The 19241-nt window shown below is 41.0% G+C and overlaps 2 protein-coding genes across 7 annotated transcripts in view; one reads left to right on the top strand and one right to left on the bottom strand.

Moving 5' to 3' along the window:
- The window catches only part of cers3.L (ceramide synthase 3 L homeolog), a 72240-nt gene extending 64921 nt beyond the window's left edge, over nt 1-7319 (bottom strand). Inside the window, exons 1-2 of one of the 3 annotated variants that reach the window (XM_041584864.1) lie at nt 7181-7199; nt 2162-2280 (exon numbers count right to left, since the gene is read on the bottom strand). The gene's annotated coding sequence lies outside the window, so the exon portion shown is untranslated. Of the gene's footprint in view, nt 1-2161; nt 2281-7180 lie in introns of all 3 variants that reach the window. The other 2 variants (XM_018250622.2, XM_041584865.1) reach the window with 2 other exon arrangements.
- A 94-nt stretch (nt 7320-7413) lies between these two features.
- Nucleotides 7414-19241, top strand: part of adamts17.L (ADAM metallopeptidase with thrombospondin type 1 motif 17 L homeolog) — a 143391-nt gene continuing 131563 nt past the window's right edge. For 2 of the 4 annotated variants that reach the window (XM_041586872.1, XM_041586875.1), the window contains exons 1-2: nt 7415-7666; nt 13482-13843. In XM_041586872.1, the coding sequence (XP_041442806.1) occupies nt 7627-7666; nt 13482-13843 (402 nt within the window). In that variant the 5' untranslated portion in view covers nt 7415-7626. Of the gene's footprint in view, nt 7667-13481; nt 13844-19241 lie in introns of all 4 variants that reach the window. The other 2 variants (XM_041586873.1, XM_041586874.1) reach the window with 2 other exon arrangements.

Genomic DNA, 19241 nt, shown 5'->3' with positions numbered 1-19241 from the left:
ACTAAGCTGTACCTTGCAGTATCTGTGTCCAACGATGCAAGGTGCAATAGCCGTTGCAACCTATTCCAGAAGCGCAAAAATATGTAACTGACAGCAAATGGCATTTAAGCATGTGCAGTTTGCTTCTGCCATTCAAGGGATAGCAAGTGAGCAGTTAAATGGGCAGTTCACAGGTATCAACAAGCATGCCTCCTTATAATGCAACCTTCCACCAGGTACCACCAGAAGCCTGTACTTATTACCTGCTCAAAGTAGAGATTAAAAACAGGCCTTCCTTGTACACGTATAGGATCCCTTATCCAGAAAGCTCAGAATTACAGAAAAGCCATCTCCCGTAGACTTCATTTTAAGCAAATAATTCTAATTTTTGAAAACAATTTCCTTTTTCTCCGTAATAATAAAACAACACATTGGACTTGATAGTAACTAAGCTGCATATATCAATACTGGTGGCAGAAAAATCCTATTTCCTTACTGAAATTATTTTTTTGCAGATTTAGGGTATTCTGATTCAAATTAGAAAAAGATTTCTTATCCAGAAAAACACCAGGTCTCAAGCGTTTTGCATACTTAATTAAGTCTACCTGTTCTGCAAAGTTCTGCACTCTACATCTAAACTGGGTGCAGTATCAAAGGTGCAGCACCATAAATGAGCCCTTATGTATAGCAACCAAATGACACCTAATGTTTTGATAAACTAGTAATGAATGGTACAGAGATAAATTGCATGAAGTAATTCTGTAGCCTCGTGATAACAAACAAAAGCTATTACTGTAATGCTGGAGCCTGCATAGGAATATAAAGAGCAATATATCACTCTGAAGGTTAAACTCTAAAATCTAATGCAGCAGCAACCTTGGGGGTAAGTGGTTCTCAGATTCAAAAATTTGAATATTAACATTTTGAGTAGTGACTGAACAGCTGAGGACACATTTAGGGGGTTATTTAATAAACCTCGAATGTATCTGTTCAGGCTTTTTGGGGGCAAAAACTAATTTTTTTATTTTTTTTAAAACCCTCCAATTTTTCATGTTTTATTCTATTTACTGCTGCAAAAAGCCCAAATCTGAAAATCCGCCATCTCAGACCTGTTGAGGTCATTTATAAGTCAATGGGAGATGTCCCTATGCCAATTGGAAGATATTGTGATCTGTGCTGGGTTTACCCTGATAATCCGATAAATTCAGGGTTTTTTGACAAAAACCCGAAAAAAAATCAAGCGATTCGGGTTTTCTATGGATTTTATTGGGTTTTTTCCCCAATCCGATTAATTCCAGTTATTTTATTAATAAATAATGGGATTTTTAATGGGAGTTTGGTCAAGTTTTTTTTTTATTTAAAATGTGAAAAAAAATCTGATTTTGGTAAATAACCTCCTCAGTTATAATATTCACATTAATATCCACACGGTGGTGCTGTTGCTTGGAATTGCAAAACCAAAATACAACCATGCACATGCATTACTCTGACCACTGCATATTGCTGTTTCTTTCTATTATCTAGTATTTTGAAACTGTTCAAAATGATATAAAGACCTCGGGCATAAATAGGGTTACTACCTTTTCTAGTAAATTATACCCCTTCGCATTCTGTCATTCATATTGCCTATTAGTAACACTGCCATGAGATATGATGTTCAGTGGCCAGGCTACAGAAATACTGCCTAAGTAGCAACCGTTTGCATAAATGACAAAGGGTCACACAACAATTTGTTTGAATTGAGTCTGCAGTTCTCAATATTCTTCTTCACCCTTGATGCTCAAATGTTTTTTTTGAGAATAGTCACAGAGAAACAGATGTTAGCACATGGAGTTTTTAAAGCAAGACAATATTATGGATAAAGTACAATATAGGCAGGGAGGCGCAGAATGAGATGCAGCACGAAGTCCGCTTATGACCGGTGTCTAGAGTTAACGCATCAATTGTGTGACATTACCCAGATATATATTTATATCTAATAAATCCACACTCAGCTACAGTATAGTAGATGAATACCAAGTAGAACACATGCAAAAGTGAAGTTTGGAAAGTTCGGTTCAAAAAAATAAATTTATAATCCTACTAAATACACTTACATGCAATGCTGGTCCTGCTGACCCTCAATTCTCATTTCTCACCCATATTCTGCACCTTAGGCCTAAGTGAAGGGGTTAATACTTACATGCACTCCGAGTTCTCTCCGAGCCCAGAATTTCACTGGAATCCAGGCTGTGTCCTCTTGTGCTCCCACATTCAGCTATTTTTGGGAAAACGCTGCACTCTCAGCGGGCAATCTGCCATCTGTATTCAAGACAATACACAAGCCCTCTGTATTTCTTACCTCTTCCCACAGCTGAGACATGGACAGGGTTAGGATTTCCTCTGTATATGTGGGATCACACAAATGAACCCGTAACTGGGGCGACTCAGAACACAGGGATATACTACAGCTCTATGGGCCCGCACATACACTGAATAGTTATTAACCCTATGATATCGCTTTTTTCTAAAGTGCTCCAAATATATTCAGGTAATTACATTTTTTAATATGCCTACCAACTCAAGCATTTAGCCAAGGCACCTGCATGCTGTATTCTCCTCCTGTTGCTGAACTACCACTACCGCCATCCAATGAAAAATAAAGGCTGTCAATGAACAAACGAAACACTGGCAGTTACGAATCTAGCTAGTAGCTCCCAACAGACATTAAAGGGGAAGGAAACCTAGTCGGCGCAAACCCCCCACCCCCCCTCCCGTTTGTTGCCCACCCTCCCTCCTCCCCCCTGGCCTACCCGTCCTGATGGGCAAATGCCCCTAACTTGTTACTTACCCTTCTGCGCAGGTCCAGTCCAGGGAGTTCACCGACGACATCTTCTTCCACGCGATCTTCTTCCTGCTTTGAACGGCGCATGCGCAGTAGGATCATTTCGCCGGTACAATCTACTGCGCATGCGCGTGACTTTTGGCGCATGCGCAGTAGATCCGTACCTGCGTAATGATCCTACTGCGCATGCGCCAAAACGCCGTTCACAGCAGGAAGAAGATTGCGTGGAAGAAGATGTCGTCGGTGAACTCCCTGGACCCGACCTGCGCATAAGGGTAAGTAACAAGTTAGGGGCATTTGCCCAGCGGGACGGGTAGTCCAGGGGGGAGGAGGGAGGGTGGCCAACAAACGGGAGGGGGGGTGGGTGGTTTGCGCCCGACTAGGTTTCCTTCCCCTTTAAGGGTAAGGGCTAGTCCACACGAGGAGCTTCGGGGAGATTTTGTTGCCTGACGACTAATCGTCTCGTCTTCTGAGCGACTATCTCCCCGAACTGCCTCAGCGTTTTTCCCCATAGGCTACAATGAAAAGTCACCTGCACTAATGCACACGCGGCAATGCGTTTTCTATAGTCGCCCAAAGTTGCCTCAGTGACCCCCAACCCATGTCCTTTTAGTTGTTGTTAAAATGCAACTGTATACACTGGTAGCAAGGGGTTGTAAGATGCCCTATATCTGAAAGCCTAACATGCAATAACTGGGGAGAGGGAGAAGTTTGTTTATACAGAGGGATTCTCAGTGGACTGCTGATTTGTTTTGAACAAATAAAAATGAGACTTACATTTCAGATTTTGCCTTTTACTGCAAGAAATAAAAAACCATTGCAGTATTTCCTAATTATAACTACAGGAAAAAGTGTGTTGAGCACAAGCCCAATGCATTGATATATATATATCACATAACACTACTGCTGCCACAGTCAGTTCCATGTACTGAAAGAAGCAGCATTAGTGATGGGCGAATCTGTGAAGTTTAGCTTCGCCGAAAAATTTGTGAATTTACTGCAAAATTCGTGAAACGGCAAGAATTCAAGCAATTATTTTTTTATGTGTGACTATTTGCTCCAAATGCATTGAAGTCAAAGGGTGTCCAAATAATTTTGAAGTGCATCAATTTTTACCGACGTGGCGGATTTTCACCAACGAATTTTTGCTGCAGTTTTGCAAATTAATTTACTTGTGGCAAAACGTGGAAATTTGCAGCTATTAATGTCTGGCGAATCTATTCATCGATCACTAAGTAGCATGCTTGCAACCTACTGTATATAGGGACTCTGGGCCACAGAAATCAGACTGCATGCGTAACAAAATTGCACGCAAGAGCCCAACATCTAATTTGATTGCAAAAAAAATGTGCAGGCTGTGCCACACTAGTATGATGTGCTTTTTTTAACTAGCACGCAACCCAAACATTGAAACTCTAGCTACATGCAGTTGGCTACTTATGGCATGCATAGTATAGATTTCATTGTTTTCTATGAAGCAAATCACATGGGCAACAGAATGCAGTTGTAACTTCCACTTCTACCTTCCCTCAAGAGATCCATAGATATCTGGTAGGTGGGTGGCTGGCACAGTAGGTATTCCTATAACTTTAATTCTTTTAGGAGAACAAAAGAAAAGGGAGAATTTAATAGATTTAAAGTAGAAACAACGTGTTTAGTATATTGTCATGTTAACAAGCACATTGTTGCTCCTTTAACAAGCCTAAACTTGAGCTTTTTAACACTACACAATTAACCTTTAAAACTACTTGTTAGGGTTGCCACATTTCCGTTTAAAACAAATTACCCTGGGAACAGTGGGCAGCAACCTCTGGAAATGATGAACACCCAGCAATGTCTGTATTCTTGCTGGATGCTTGGCTATTTTTAAAGTACATCTTCCAGCAACCCTCAAGAGACTAAAGGTGGCCATAGACGTAGAGATCCGCCCGTTTGGCAATGTCGCCAAACAAGCAGATCTCTCCCCGATATGGCCTCATTGAGGTGGCCGATATCGGGCTGATCCGATCATGGGCCCTAGGGCCCAACAATCAAATCATAATGCAACCGATACGGGCGGTCGGATCTTGGGACTTTTTTAACCTGCACGATCGAGAAAGTCGGACAGATATCGACTGGGAAGCCCATCAGATGGCCCCACACACGGGCAAATAAACTGCTGACTTGGTCTGTGGGCAGCTTTTATTAGCCTGTGTATGGGTGCCTTCAGGGACATAGCTATTATGTGGTGTAAAGAACGACAGAATAATTCTCCACACGTCACCAAGCATCGGCATGTGAAAAACTGTGTAATTTTTTAAACTGCATTTTTCTATGAGCAACATCCGCCGGAACATACTTATGAAGCTCTGAGGCAGTGTAAAATAATGGCGGCAAATCTGGCGTTTGCATGGAGTAAAATAAAGCACAGCTTTATAAATCTGCCATTTGTTTTACACAGCTTTTTACACTGTTCTCAGCCAATTTCATTTTACACAACATAATAAATATGCCCCTAAAGTTGGCCATACATGGGCAGGTTTTGTTTCCACTCTGCAAACAATCTTAACTGTTAACGACTGTTTAAAATAAACGATTCACCTTACCATGGTAAACGATATTAGGAGACTTTTGTCATATCTTTGTCGTGTACATTACAAGATCGAACATATATTAAAGGAACACTAACATCAAGAGTATTTTAAAGTAAAAATATAATGGAGTTTTGCCCAGCAGAGGTAAAACTGCTGTGTTTGCTTCAGAAACACTACTATTGTTTATATAAATAAGCTGCTCTGTAGCAATGGGGGCAGCCATTCAAAGGAGAAAGGCTCAGGTTACACAGCAGATAAGCTCTGTAGAACATAATGGTGTTATCTGTTATCCACTATTTAACCTGTGCCATTATAGCCTATTTTTCAATTTCCAACATTGCTACACCAGCTTGTTTATATGAACTACAGTACTGTTTCTGAAGCAAACACCAGTGTATGATATTTTCATTATTTTAAAACACTTTTTTGGTGCTACTGTTCCTTTAACTAATTGTTAGCTGTCTCTTACTTTATTTACGTTTGCAAAAGGCATGCGCAGTAAACGATCGTTTAAAGGTGGCCATAAACGCAAAGATCCTATAGTACGAATTGAGGATTCATACGATATTTCGGACCGTGTGTGGAGAGTCCCAGTGATCGGTCGTTTGGACAGGTTTGATTTTGTCCCGACCATCCCGCCGGAGCCCATTGCGCTCTCAACGTGATCCTATCATTCGGCCATAGGGCTGAACATTGAGATTACCCCCGATATAGCCATGCCAGTTAGTGGCATATCGGGGAAAAATCGGCTTGTTTGGCGATGTTGCCAAATGAGGTGATTTTTGCATCGATGGCCACCTTAACAATGATTATCCGACTGTCCCATCCACCGATTGATTTCATCATTCTACGCCAAAAATGTTTAAATCTGTCTGACACTGTTGGTATGAAATCTGCCTGTGTATGGACACCTTAAGGCTGTGTAAGAAAGTCCAATCTCTATCTGGAGCAGGCAGCCTTCATTACTCCAGGTGGTGCAGAACTAAAATTTGCTGCAAGGATCCTCACCAGAATTCTGGGAGTAGTTGTTTCCTATTAAAGGGGTGGCTCACCTTTCAGTAAACTTTCAGTATGTTATAGCATGGCCAATTCTAAGTAACTTTTTAACTGGTCCGTATTATTTATTTTTTATAGTTTTTTTCCTCAAATGGGGGTCACTGACGCCTTCCAAAAAGAAAATACTCTGTAAGGCTAAAAATGTTGTTGCTACTCTTTTTATTACTCTCCTTTCTTTTCAGGCTTTCTCCTATTCCAGTCTCTTATTCAAATCAGTTGATGGTTGGTAGGGTAATGTGGACCCTAGCAACCAGATTGCTGAAATGAAATGAATACCCATTGCATGTAGTAAGTGCCTTTTTATCAGTGAGACTGACTGTACACATTGCAGGTGTATAACTACACAGAAAGCAGACTCTGCAGCTGCTGGAGCTTTACAATTAAAATATGGACCAGTAGGGTATTTGCTAAAACAATAAAGGGGAGGGGCCTTAGATAAATGTCGCCGTGGGGCCCAGAAACGGCAGATGATTGGTTAGTTTAGCTTCACACAATCTTATCCAAAACAATGATCTGACATCCCGGCTAAACGTATTAGGCGTCCATCTCTTTCCTCCCTGTGTGGATTTTCAAGCAACAAGTTGAAAAACTGCGATGGAAGGAGCGCCTGTTTTCCCCTGTGGTTCCTCCCAGCTACAGCACGGCACTAATATCTTTCATTCCTGCCTAATATTCCTCTATGTCTGCCCTATCGTCCCAGCCCAGACGCACGTCTACCACCCTTTCCACAACCATTTCACCGTCTCACCTGCTGCCTTGTCTACGCTCCCTCGCAAACGTCCTTCTCCCCCTACTGGCGGCCAATTGCATTGCACCACAACCACGTGTACCGCTACTTCTTCCCGCCCACCGCTGGGCAGCTAAGCCAATCCCCCCGCCGGAACCTGCACAACTCTAACCCGGCCAGGGATCTGATTGAAGCTACCGCTGCCCGGTGGGCGGGACTTAAAGCTGCAGCTGAGTTTGTCTGTGGTGCTAATTGCTTTTAGCAAAGGCTGTGAGGCTGCAAATCCCTGCTCTTGCGTTGCTTCATCTGCTCCTCTTCACTGAGTGATCCGTTCCGCTCAGCTCTTCATGCTGCACAGGCTATTTGATATAAGGGGAAACACTGGCCTGAACTACTTCCAGTAGGAATACAAGAGCAACGCTTGGCATCCTTGTACCCCCAGTGCCTCTCAGTCTTACTGAAATACCATGTTACTCCTCAGCCTGCTCTGCCTCATTCTACCCCCAGGTACGTGGTTTGATCTGCCTTCAATTACTTTTAATGCGTTGCCATGGGTTACTGCACTTATGCCTTTGTTAATGTACAGAACCCAGTGCAACACATCACCTGCTAGAATTCCTCTGCCTGGTGCAATCATTTGGGTTGCCATGGGTTACTGCACATCTGCAAATGAAATAGACTTCACATGGCACACCTTCAGCTTGCTAGGAGTTGTTGAACGTCAACTTACAGATCCGATGAAAGCCAACACTTTGACTTTATCTATTTGAGAAAATTGCTCTAGTAGACAAATGTTTTGGAATGAGAGCAAATTACCTGCAAGGCTTCGAGTAATAAGCACTACTCTCTGTTGTATAATACTGAGGTCCAGCCTCTGGTCCTCCCTGTTGTTTTCTACATATGACTATTATTATTAACTGGGAGTTGGGAGACCAACATGATGGGCATTTAATATTATTATTATTATTCCTTCATGTTGCACTTCCAACCTTAAAGAGATACTGACACCAGAAAATAAACCATATTTACATCTATCATAGTATATTGGCTTTGTTTGCTACTTATAATTTTGCAATAAAGTATATGCTTAAAGCTTTTCCATTACCCATCTGACTCCCCGTGCTTGTCTATGAGGGGGCTGCCATATTTATGAAGCAGGAGTCTGTTAGCATTAAAAACTTTAACTGACAGGCTGACATGGGACAGTCAGGTTGGCAAAACAGTCAGGTTTAGGAGCATCAACTAACAATTACTTACAAAAACTGACCTCTCACGATCAACATGACCTATAGGTAACTTTTAGTGTACATTAATATTTTAAAAATTAGTTTTTTAGCATCAGTATCCCTTTAATAATTCCAATATGGAATAAGCATCATTACTTTAACAGCATTGGTCCCCTGCTGGCAGGCCGAGGGTTAACCAGCCTTTGGCAGCGCAGGCGCGTTGCACATTCCCATTTGCTGGCTCGGCGTGGTCCTCTCCATTCCAGGCTTCTTGTCTGTGTGCTGCTGGACCTTCCAAGGGCTGTCGGTATTGCTGCCAGAGGCAGGAGTCTGCCACACATGCACCAGACTCATCTTGGTGTGAAGAATACATCTGGACTAGAGTCAGACGCTTTGCACGGAAATCTAGGGCATTTCCAACCTGCTGCCGAATGGGCTTCACCGTCATAAAAAGGCTGAGAGACTCTTAAGATGATATCAGAGGAGAAAATAAAAGTGGATATAATAGAAACGTTAACAACAAGGATGGATGCCTTTTATTCTATTTTTTCATCCAAGGCAGACAAGGGATTAGGTTTAACCTAATGACAGCAGACTGATGGCAATTGTATTGAAATGATTGCTTTCATGAGTAATAATTCCCTATCGGCACACAGGGCCACGGCTGATAAAGCAGTCTAGAAAGGCTTCGGATAGCCACAACTGTTGTTAATACAAAGATAGATTGGTTTAAAATAACATACTAAAAAAAAAAAAAAGGCAGTCGGGCTGGAACATGAAATCACAATCCGTGGTCATTTATTTTGGAAGTTTTTTGGTCACCCCCTTTCTGGCAGTTTGTTTGCGTGATAGCTTAAAGGAATAGTGGTACAACGTTTTGTAGAAAGGAACATGGAGTAGTTCCAAGGATCTGTGCGAGAACGAAGGTATCCTTATGTTGGTAGAAGCTTCGATATCTAATCGTGCTGGTGCTGCTTTTCGTCGAGCTACAGAATAGCAATTTAATTTGATTTTGCCCTTTCCTTTTATGTCTTTTCCATAGAGGCTTTCTCAGATCTTTTAAGCTAAGGTTACTGGGTCTTCTGGAGGGGGCTTTTGGAAAATCCAGCTAGCAGGGCTGCACTGACTAGTTTTACCGTAGAACTATTTGGAGACTTTGGTCGGATAGACTTATCTGTCCAACAAAATCTTGCTGTACAGCACGGTAGAAGATATTGGAGGATTTTTTAACATAAAATCTAACCAGATGCTTTTGTTTCTATATGTGTCTATATCCGGCAGTCCATGTATTTCAATAAGTCTATCCAACTTCATTTTATCTTGGAAATACAGTGCATTAAGTGCAGCATTCCATTTGGACGGTCTTGTTGGGTGCCCAATCTTTAATATAGGTTACAGATCCAATTTTAATATGTTACGTGCATCTGCTTCCATATGAGATGACCTTTTGATAGGGCCACTTCCACTCATGATATGCAGCACTTTGCAGTCGGTGCAGCAATGCTATGTACATTCATTAGATGTATCATTGATGTTTCCTATTCTCTAGTAGCCTTATTTTTGATATGAACCAAGGGTATTAGCCTTTCATGCCAGGAGTTATTAGAGGGCTGTAGGTTGTTAAATGACATTTATATGATGCAGGGCACTGCACTTACCACTGGAAATTTGCCTGGTTAAACTGTAAACCACACTTTATTTCAGTTTCCAGTTGATATTTGTTTCGGGCAGGTGTGTCCAAAGTGTAGATTGTGATCTACCAGTAGATATTAAACTGGTGACCAGAATATCTCTCCACCAGAGAACTGTCCACCAAAAGCTCAATTGAATTATCTTCTTGGTTACTTATATAATGTAATATAATATAAATAAAAACGACTTGAGGAAATGTTGTTATACATTCATCTAAAGCAAAGTAGATTAACAATCCCCATGGTAGATGTTGACAGAATACCATTGATCAAAGTAGACCTGCCATAGAAAAAGTCTGAACAGTCCTAGTCTATAGGTTTATGGATTGCATCAGTCCTCTTCTGGGATAATCCAGCAGGTAAATGTTGCCAGTCTCTTTCTACTGTTGTTAGCAGGAAGACCTTGACTGTGGCTCAAAGGGGCCAAATGTTGCTTGAGAAATTGTGTAAACCTGTGCTTTCTTGCAGTGTTTTTTTCCCATGGGCAATGATTTCTATAAACCACAATGGGAAGCGACTGTCAACAGCTCTGCTGATCCTTTTCCCTGAGGGGGATCTCCGCAATCTATGGGACCTGTGTTCCAAGGTTACATGATTCCTCAATAGTTGCTTTAGACATGGTATAATGAACCAAAGCACCTGGGGGGACAATTACAGCTCAACACCAGATCAGTAATGTGGATGTAAATAAGATGGTAACTTGTTTCAATGTAGATTCAGGGGATTAGATCAAGTGCAGATTTCCAGTTTGTCTCCTCATCTTCAGTGGCCCCTACAGTGTTTAAAATTAATGCATATCAGTCAAGAAATAAAATAATAATGATCAATTGGGCCATCCAGCCTGTGCCGACATACCTTTTTAGAATGCTGTGTTAGGGCAGCAATTGTGTTAGAAATTAGCATCCGGTGGCTCACAGGGAAATCTGGTAATTGGATTTGGCACTGGGACGTCAAGCCCAGATCCCAATACTACTGTGCATGTGTGTGTGTGTGAGGGGGGGGCACAGTTAGGGGAGCTGTGTGAAGAGGCTCTTTATATTTTCATAGCTGATGTTTCAACCTGAGCCAATCCTGGCAGGGTCCCCCAAGCTGAACATCATAGTTTCCGTTCATTAGTAGCTGGAGTCCGTCTAGAAGCAGAGGGTTTGGGGAAGCTGTCTTTAGCACAGCTGATTCTGCTGAGGGGCTTTGCATTTTTGGTAGCGGTACAGAATAGGAAGGACTGCACTTGATGGGTCATCTAAGGATCTATGAGTTGAAAAATGGTGTATTTTTTTTCACAGCAATATTTTGCATGTTGCCTTTCACTCTTTATTAGTAATTCTACACAAGGACCCTAACTGACTAGATCTATAGGCATTTGAATGTGCGTCCACTGAAATTAGGGATGCACTGAATCCATCATTCATGGATCTGGCTAAATAACAAATCCTCCAGATCTGGCCAAATACTATATTGAATTGGAACCCTAATTTGCATATTCAGATTTGAGGATAATTTTAGAAATGGCATCGATTGTAAACAAAAAATTATGTTTTAATACATTCTGGATGCACATTAAAGACATAAAAATGCATCGTGTTCAAGTGGTACAACCAGGTATAATAAAATAAAATCAGTATGCCTGTGTTCAGGTGCAGTCAAACCTGCATAAAATGCCTTAAAGGGCCCTTAAGAATAGCCTCATATAAACTCAGGTGTTTTACTTCACAAACGATTCATTATTCGTCAAAAGATCAGTTATTCTATTGACATACCCCTGTCATCATGTTATTAGATTGTTTGAACATGCTCTGCTGCTGTATGGAGTACCAGCAACATCTTTATGTTTTCTTCAATTGCTTAATAATTATTGCCCTTTCTTGGAGTTTAATTTTTTCCTGCAGTTTACAGTGCTTTTTCTCAAGAGAATCATTAAAGGACAACTATATCTTAATAAAGAAGTTGAGTAGAAAAGCTACACATTATGTTTGGGCTTCCCTGTACGGTAAAGTCAACGGCAACCCTTTAAGCTGGCCATACACAGCTACCCACTCAGCCCCATTAAAACCAAATCTGCAGGTTCTTGGCCCATTGTATGGCAGCTTCCTGATCTGTGATCCACATATCACAATCCATATATGAAAAAAAGGCCAGATATCTCTTGGTCCGGTTTGAAAATCCTGTTCGTAACGCACCACATCAGTATGTTGATGCAGTCTGCACCCTACAGGTCCCAGTAGGCCTAAAGTGTATACAGTAGACATATGGTTGCTAGGGTTTCCACCTGGCCAGTATTTTACCGGCCGAGCTGGCAAAACTTCTGGCAATGCAGTTGCTAGTAAATGTGTAATACCATTAAATGGAGCCCCTTGACCTGCCCCAATCTTACCATTTCTCTTTACTGATCTCTCTATAATCAGCCGATGACCCATTCATTGTGGCATAGCTCCACTCCTTCTGTAGAGACTTCTCCCCTTACATTATGGCCCACACATTTTTTGCACTGCTGACCCCCCCCCCCCATATGCATTTTTCCATTTGTGTGATTAAAACACTGGCCATCGTGATCCAGGGATCTGGTGTTAAATCGCACTTAAGGAAAAACATCCCATTTGTTTACACAATTTTTACATAATTATTCCAGCATTTCCCTATTCCATCTCTTTATAAATAAGGGATTTTTGATTGTATGAAAATGTGGAGTAGGCAGCAAGGGACCCTCTCGGTAAACGAAGCCTGCATGGTAGACATCCCCTTCCTCTGGAATGTACACACACACGCACGCACGCACGCACGCACGCACGCACGCACGCACGCACGCACGCACGTTCTAACTTGGTTAGGCACGTGCCCAATCCAAAACTATTATTACAGATTTTATATTGGTTTTAAAGATAAAATTGTAATTACAATTTAAAAAGGCCTGGGTAAACCGATACCATAGCATTGTGTCAGCACAGATATTCGTATTTAGTCGGCACGACACAAAAGCTTTAGGGGCAGTACCCCCCTCTTGTTCATTATGAGCTCTATGACTTGGGTTTGTGCTGAACATACCTTTAGCCTATTGTTTTATTTATTAAACTTCTTCTAGTTCCTGTTATTTCTTGAGCTAAACAGGTAAGTAGCAGGAGCCCTTTATGCAGGTAGATTATCTGTGCACTGGTGAGTTAATTATCTACCTCACAAGGACCAAAACTCAAGTAGTTTGTTTGCCTTATTTAGCTCAATAAATAATGCACTGTAGGTTAAAACAATAGGCAAAAGTATGTTCAGCACAAGGCTTTTACATCGATCTCATGTTGAACAAAGGGTAGACGACCCTTTTTAAGTCCTTCTAGTTGTAGTGTAATAGTATTACATGATGAATTTGGTTGTTCTGTATAGCTGCATTTACAATTTACAATGCCTCTTCTTTATTAGCTGAATCCTTTGACCCAGAGATGGAGATTGTGATCCCAAAGGTGGTGTGGCCAGCATACACCGAGCTGCCTCACGGAGAGGGACCAAACTACAGGAATCCTAGAAAATCTCGCTCTGTTCTGGGTGACACAGGGAATTACCCAGATATCCTGTACATACAACTGCCTATGGCCAGTAAGAACCTATACTTGAACCTACAGAGGGACCATCACTTTCTGGCTCCAGGATTTATAGTGGAGGAAAAAACCACTGATGGAAACACAATAGAGAGACAAACATCAGTGGATGATCTCTGCTTTTATACTGGACAAGTTCTTAATCACAGCAGTTCTTTTGCATCCATCAGTACATGTGCTGGGCTGGTGGGTACCTCATTCTTCTTATATCCAGTATAGTTGCATGAAAGTTATAAAACTGTTGGATTTTATTTAATTTATGTGTTCATCACCTCGAAAAATATTGGTCATTTTATATTTTCATCAAGGTTCTACATTGTGTTAGAAGTACAAAATGTTCACATACACTAAAGGAAAGCCATCCAATAGATTTTTTTGGAAGAACAATAATTTTCCAGAGAACCAAGCACTCAAGAGAGGCAACCACAAGTATACTGTCATGGATGCTCTCTAGGGTGATTGTCATGATGAACTACAGTTAGTTCCCCCCCACCAGAAGATGCTCCTTGAACTTACAACTTGCATTTACCTTTGGGCCTCGGTGCATGTGTTGACTCAGGTGCTAGTGCAGTGAATCTTGTGGGCCCTACTGGTGGGGGGGGGTGGCCTAGGTGCAGGTTCACCCACTGCTCCCCCAGTAGTTATGCCACTGGGCAGGATCCCAACTGAACAGTTAGTAAGATAAAAATCCTGGTTAAAATCATCTTTCAAAGGTAGTAATTCTGACCCTTATCTAGGATCAAGGGAACCTGTTGCTTAGGCAAGATGTAAATATAATTGATGATTTTAATCAGAATGTGGCCACATGCAAGTTTAAAAGAGAGTTCACTTTCTGTTAAATTTTAGCATGTTAAAGAATGTTATTAGTATGTTTAATAGTTTCTGAATTATTTACCTTTGTCTTCTGTCTCTTTCTGGTTTTCAGATGGGGGTCACTGACCCATCATACAAAAGACCATTGCTCTGGGAGTCTTCTCCTATTCATCTTCCAATATGGCATTCATATCATTGCCTGGTTGCAAGGGTGAATTGGACACTAGTGACCAGATGTCTGCTAAAATCCCAAACTGAAGGGCTGAAAAACCCATATAGTGGAAGAAAGTTCTATTAGCAACAGAGGGACTGTTGTACTCGATGAAAATCAATATAAAGATAGAATAAATGGCCTTTAATGTAATGCAAACTACTTTGTGGATGGGAAGAGCCACTGGATAGGTTAGGCACTAGGAAGAATACAACCTGGATAGGTAGTAGGAAAAAACAATCGCAGTAAGAAACCGGAAAGAGCTAAGAACAGTTACAGTTAGGCCCATAACTCTTTGGACAGTGACTTTTTTTTTTTAATTTTGGTTCTGGTGATGTCCATGAGTTAAAGACTTTAGGCTGTCATTGCCAGCAAAGGTTTTTCAACCATGTATTAGAAATGAACATTTTATTTTCAGTTTTTTAATTTGTCCAATTGCTTTTGAGCACCTGAGTGATTGTGTTAAAAAAGGCTTTAGTTCCTCACATTTTTATGCAATCTTTTTGTTCAACCCCCTGAATTAAAGCTGAAAGTCTGCAGTTCAACTGCATCTGAGTTGTTTCATTTAAAATTCATTGTAGTAATGTACAGAACCAAAATTAGAAAAAAATGTCTCTGTCCAAAGATTTATGGGCCTAACAGTATAATAAGTAAATATTGTGCAAATTTTGAGTTGACCACACAACAAATTGTGGTGTGCAAAAAATAATTTTATGCGAAAAGACATATATTGTACATTGCACACGCAATTTGTAAGTGCACATATGTTCTTAAAAAGTGCACACAACAGATTGTTGTGCAGACGGCCAAATAAAATAGAGCATCTTATGCATTCAGCACCGCATTCATTCTCAAAAAAATGGGTGCCACTGTGTGCTCCATATTCGCCAATTAAGCCTGCTGTATGTGTAGTCACGTTGGTGTAAGTTCAATGACCGTCAGGGATAGCTATGGGGTGCAGTCAGATTATAGTGATACATAATATTTTCATTAAGACTTGACTAGTCCAGTCCGTCCATGATTGCTGTGAGACAATTTGGAGAGTGAGCAGAATGTATTAAAATACTGGAGTATAGTAAATAATAGGAACAGATAGGCTGAAGAACATTTGAGGTCTGGGTCCCCCCCCATAAAAGTAAAAAAAAATATTGGTGGCCAGGGTGCCCCCCACCCATAAAAGTAAAAAAAAAAATTGGTGTTCAGTGGAACTTACCATTAAAATTTGGCAGGCAGTCTTCTTCCTCAGCAGCTTCTTCACTAAAATGATAGAAAGGGAATGGACTTACAAGGGTGGACTATCTCTTTCTATTGAATAAAGTAATAACTATGAGCAAGTTAGTGAGTCATATAAATTGCCTTTGTCTCCCAGGTAAATCGCCTCTCATGTTAAATACCAAAGCACTTGAAAATATTATATAAAGTGCATATAAAGCTTGGGTAGGTCAGGGCTGTGGTACACTAACTCTGGTCAGGGCAGAGGTCAAAACTATCAACTTAGAAGAATGACAAACTGATTTTTGGAAGGTGCTGAGGTACATTAACAGAACATTGCTTTATGGTAGCTTGTTGCTTTGCCACTATTCATGTGACTGAAATGCTTTTGGAGTATCAGTATTTTTCCCATTCCTGGTAAAATACTCCCAGTTAGTGGAAATGGCACTGTTAATTATAGGTATATATAGGTATGCAGGTATTAGGTTTGCAACAAATCCTTTAATTCTGGATTGTGCCAAATACCAATGATTTAACCAAACACAGAACTAAATTCAAGTTGTAATTTGCATGTTCAAAATTTGAGAAACTTTGATACTTGCAAAACACCTATAGCAACTGACCAGAAGGTAGCAATTAATGGTCTACGGTTGAAAGCAAACACTTGATTGGTTTCTTGGTTTTTGAAGACCTAAAACATTATACTTGTACTTGTTACTATACTGCCCCCTAATGATGCCAGATCATGTTACTCTGTAATACCTTTATATCCATCCCTGATACAGTATAGCTCCTCAGTGTTACTTTGTAACCCCATTATATCAATCCCTGACACTGACCCACCTCCCAGTGTTACTCTGTGCCACCATTATATCTGTAAATAATACTGATACCCCATATTTAACTGACTACATTATATCCGTCCCTGGTGTGGTCAGCTCCTATGCACCTTTGTGTTGCGGAGGTTTATTGTAGATAAGTTGTAGTGCTAAACCTGTTTACAGTGAAATTAGAAATGATGCCTACTGATTCTTAAAGCCTTACCATTGCAATATTTAATTTTTAAATTAAATAGCATTGGGCAGTGTTTCTGTTGTAGGGTGCTGTTGTAAGCCCAGGTAGGGTGTACAGTTCTCAACTATAGTAATCTGTTTCTCCTTAAAGGAAAACTATACCCCCAAAATGAATACTTAAGCAACAGATAGTTTATATCAAATTGAATGACATATTAAAGAATCTTACCAAACTGGAATATATATTTACATAAATATTGCCCTTTTACATCTCTTGCCTTGAACCACCATTTCGTGACTCTATCTGTGCTGCCTCAGAGATCACCTGACCAGAAATACTACAACACTAACTGTAACAGGAAGAAGTGAGGAAGCAAAAAGGCAGAACTCTGTCTGTTAATTGGCTCATGTGACCTTACATGTGGTTTGTATGTGTGCACAGTGAATCTTGCGATCTCAGGGGGCGGCCCTTGTTTTTTAAAATGGCAATTTTCTATTTATGATTACCCAATGGCACATACTACTAAAAAAGTATATTATTATGATAATGGTTCATTTACATGAAGCAGGGTTTTACACATGAGCTGTTTTACTCAGTATCTTTTAATAGAGACCTACATTGTTTGGGGGGTATAGTTTTCCTTTAAACCCCACAAGTGGATGCTAGTAAAGAGATTGTATAATGCAGCCCTTAGTAAACTTGGCAAGTTAATATGATGTGTTGGAGGCCCTGTCTAGCAGGGGCTGTATATTCATTATTTTGCTATGTTAGCATTAATTCCACTATAAGGCCCCATTACTAAGGTGTGTAATAAAAGCTGCTCATCAAGACTTTATTTGGAACTCATGATTCATTCAGAACCTGTGCACTTTAGTTACTGCTTTCAGTTCCAGAAGTTAGAGAGCTGGAAGAACTTGCAGTGTGGAACGTTTCCTAGACAGCCAAGCCTTCTCTTTTTCTCATCATGTCATACCTCCTTGGCTTCACCCACACCCAGTTACCAAGTCAACCAAACTGAAATTATCAAAAGACCCCCTCATATATCTCTGCTGTAGGTCCTCTGTGCTCCAAGGGTTTTGTTTATACAGGAAAATCCTTCCGTTGTTTTTGGCAAAAGTTCTATGGAGAAGGGAAGTTTCTCTTCTGTTTTCGGCCCAGGGTGAGCCTCCTTCTGTGCTGTGGTTTGCAGGTCAATGAAGGATGCACTGTAATAACGGCTTCCTAACCAGGCTTGGTGTGTTCGTGAAGCTGTATAGCAGCCAAGAAGTGGCTGATTGCAGATAACGACCCTTTGACCCATATTGTCTGCTCATTTTCTGCTTGCTAGGACAGCAGGAATCAGTTGCACCCAGGTCATTTTAAATGTGTGTTGTCCGGTCAGTTGGAGGAGCTCATTCATCGCTCCCAACTCTGACCTGTGAAGTGGAGAGGGAGAGTGTACAAGCCGCCAGACATCATATTGTTTCCCTTCTGTTTGAACAGCTCGGATCAAAGTCTTTTGCTTGACACCCATCCCCCTTTATGTCCCCTTTGTGTACACTCCAGTCACTTTGTAACGACGTAAGGGGAAATGCCACTGATTTAGGGTGGCCTCGATCCCAGCTGGCAGAAGATATTGGGGTTGTAGTGCACAATAACTGGAGGAATAGAAAGTTTTACATTGTTCTTTTATAGACATGGACAGGCAGTTCGTTATAATCATCTGTAGGTTCTTATGCATTGTTATTGCTATAGAGCTGTGTATGTGAATGTTAATGTGGCTGATATAGGTACCTAATAGCTGCCAGTTGGTAAGGGTAATGTCACACGTGACAGTTTCTAATATCGCATGTGACCAATTCACTGCCATCCACCCCATGTTTTAACTGACGGGCATGTCGTCCACCAGGCAGTGTGCATATGGGGTGGATTTTGGCCCAAAAAAATGCAAAAAGTGGTTTCTATGCCTTACTAATTGCACAGGTAAAAAATCCACTCAGTGTTACATTAGCCTAATTAGTTCTAAACAGCATACTAAGGCTAGTGACAAGCTAAGATTCAGGGAGATTGTTGCCCGGGGGCAAATTGCCTCTTCTTCGGCGACTAATCTCTCCGAAAAGCCTTCCTGCTGGCTAGAATCGAAATTGCCAGCTGGATGGCACATGGAGTGCTTCGTTTTCTGATGTTGCCTCACAAGGAAACTTCGGGCGACTTCGGAAAATAAAGCACAGAGTGCCATCCCGCCAGCGATTTTGATTTTAGCCGGCGAGAAGGTTTTTCAGGGAGATTAGTCACTCGAAGAAGAGGCAATTGGTTGCCCGGCGACTAAATCTCCCGAATCTTCTCGTGTGTCAC

Source organism: Xenopus laevis, chromosome 3L (assembly GCF_017654675.1).
Source record: "Xenopus laevis strain J_2021 chromosome 3L, Xenopus_laevis_v10.1, whole genome shotgun sequence".
In the NCBI taxonomy this organism is placed as follows: Eukaryota; Metazoa; Chordata; class Amphibia; order Anura; family Pipidae; genus Xenopus; species Xenopus laevis.
The sequence above is the reverse complement of the archived record's forward strand: the minus strand, read 5'-3'. Positions and strand labels throughout refer to the sequence as shown.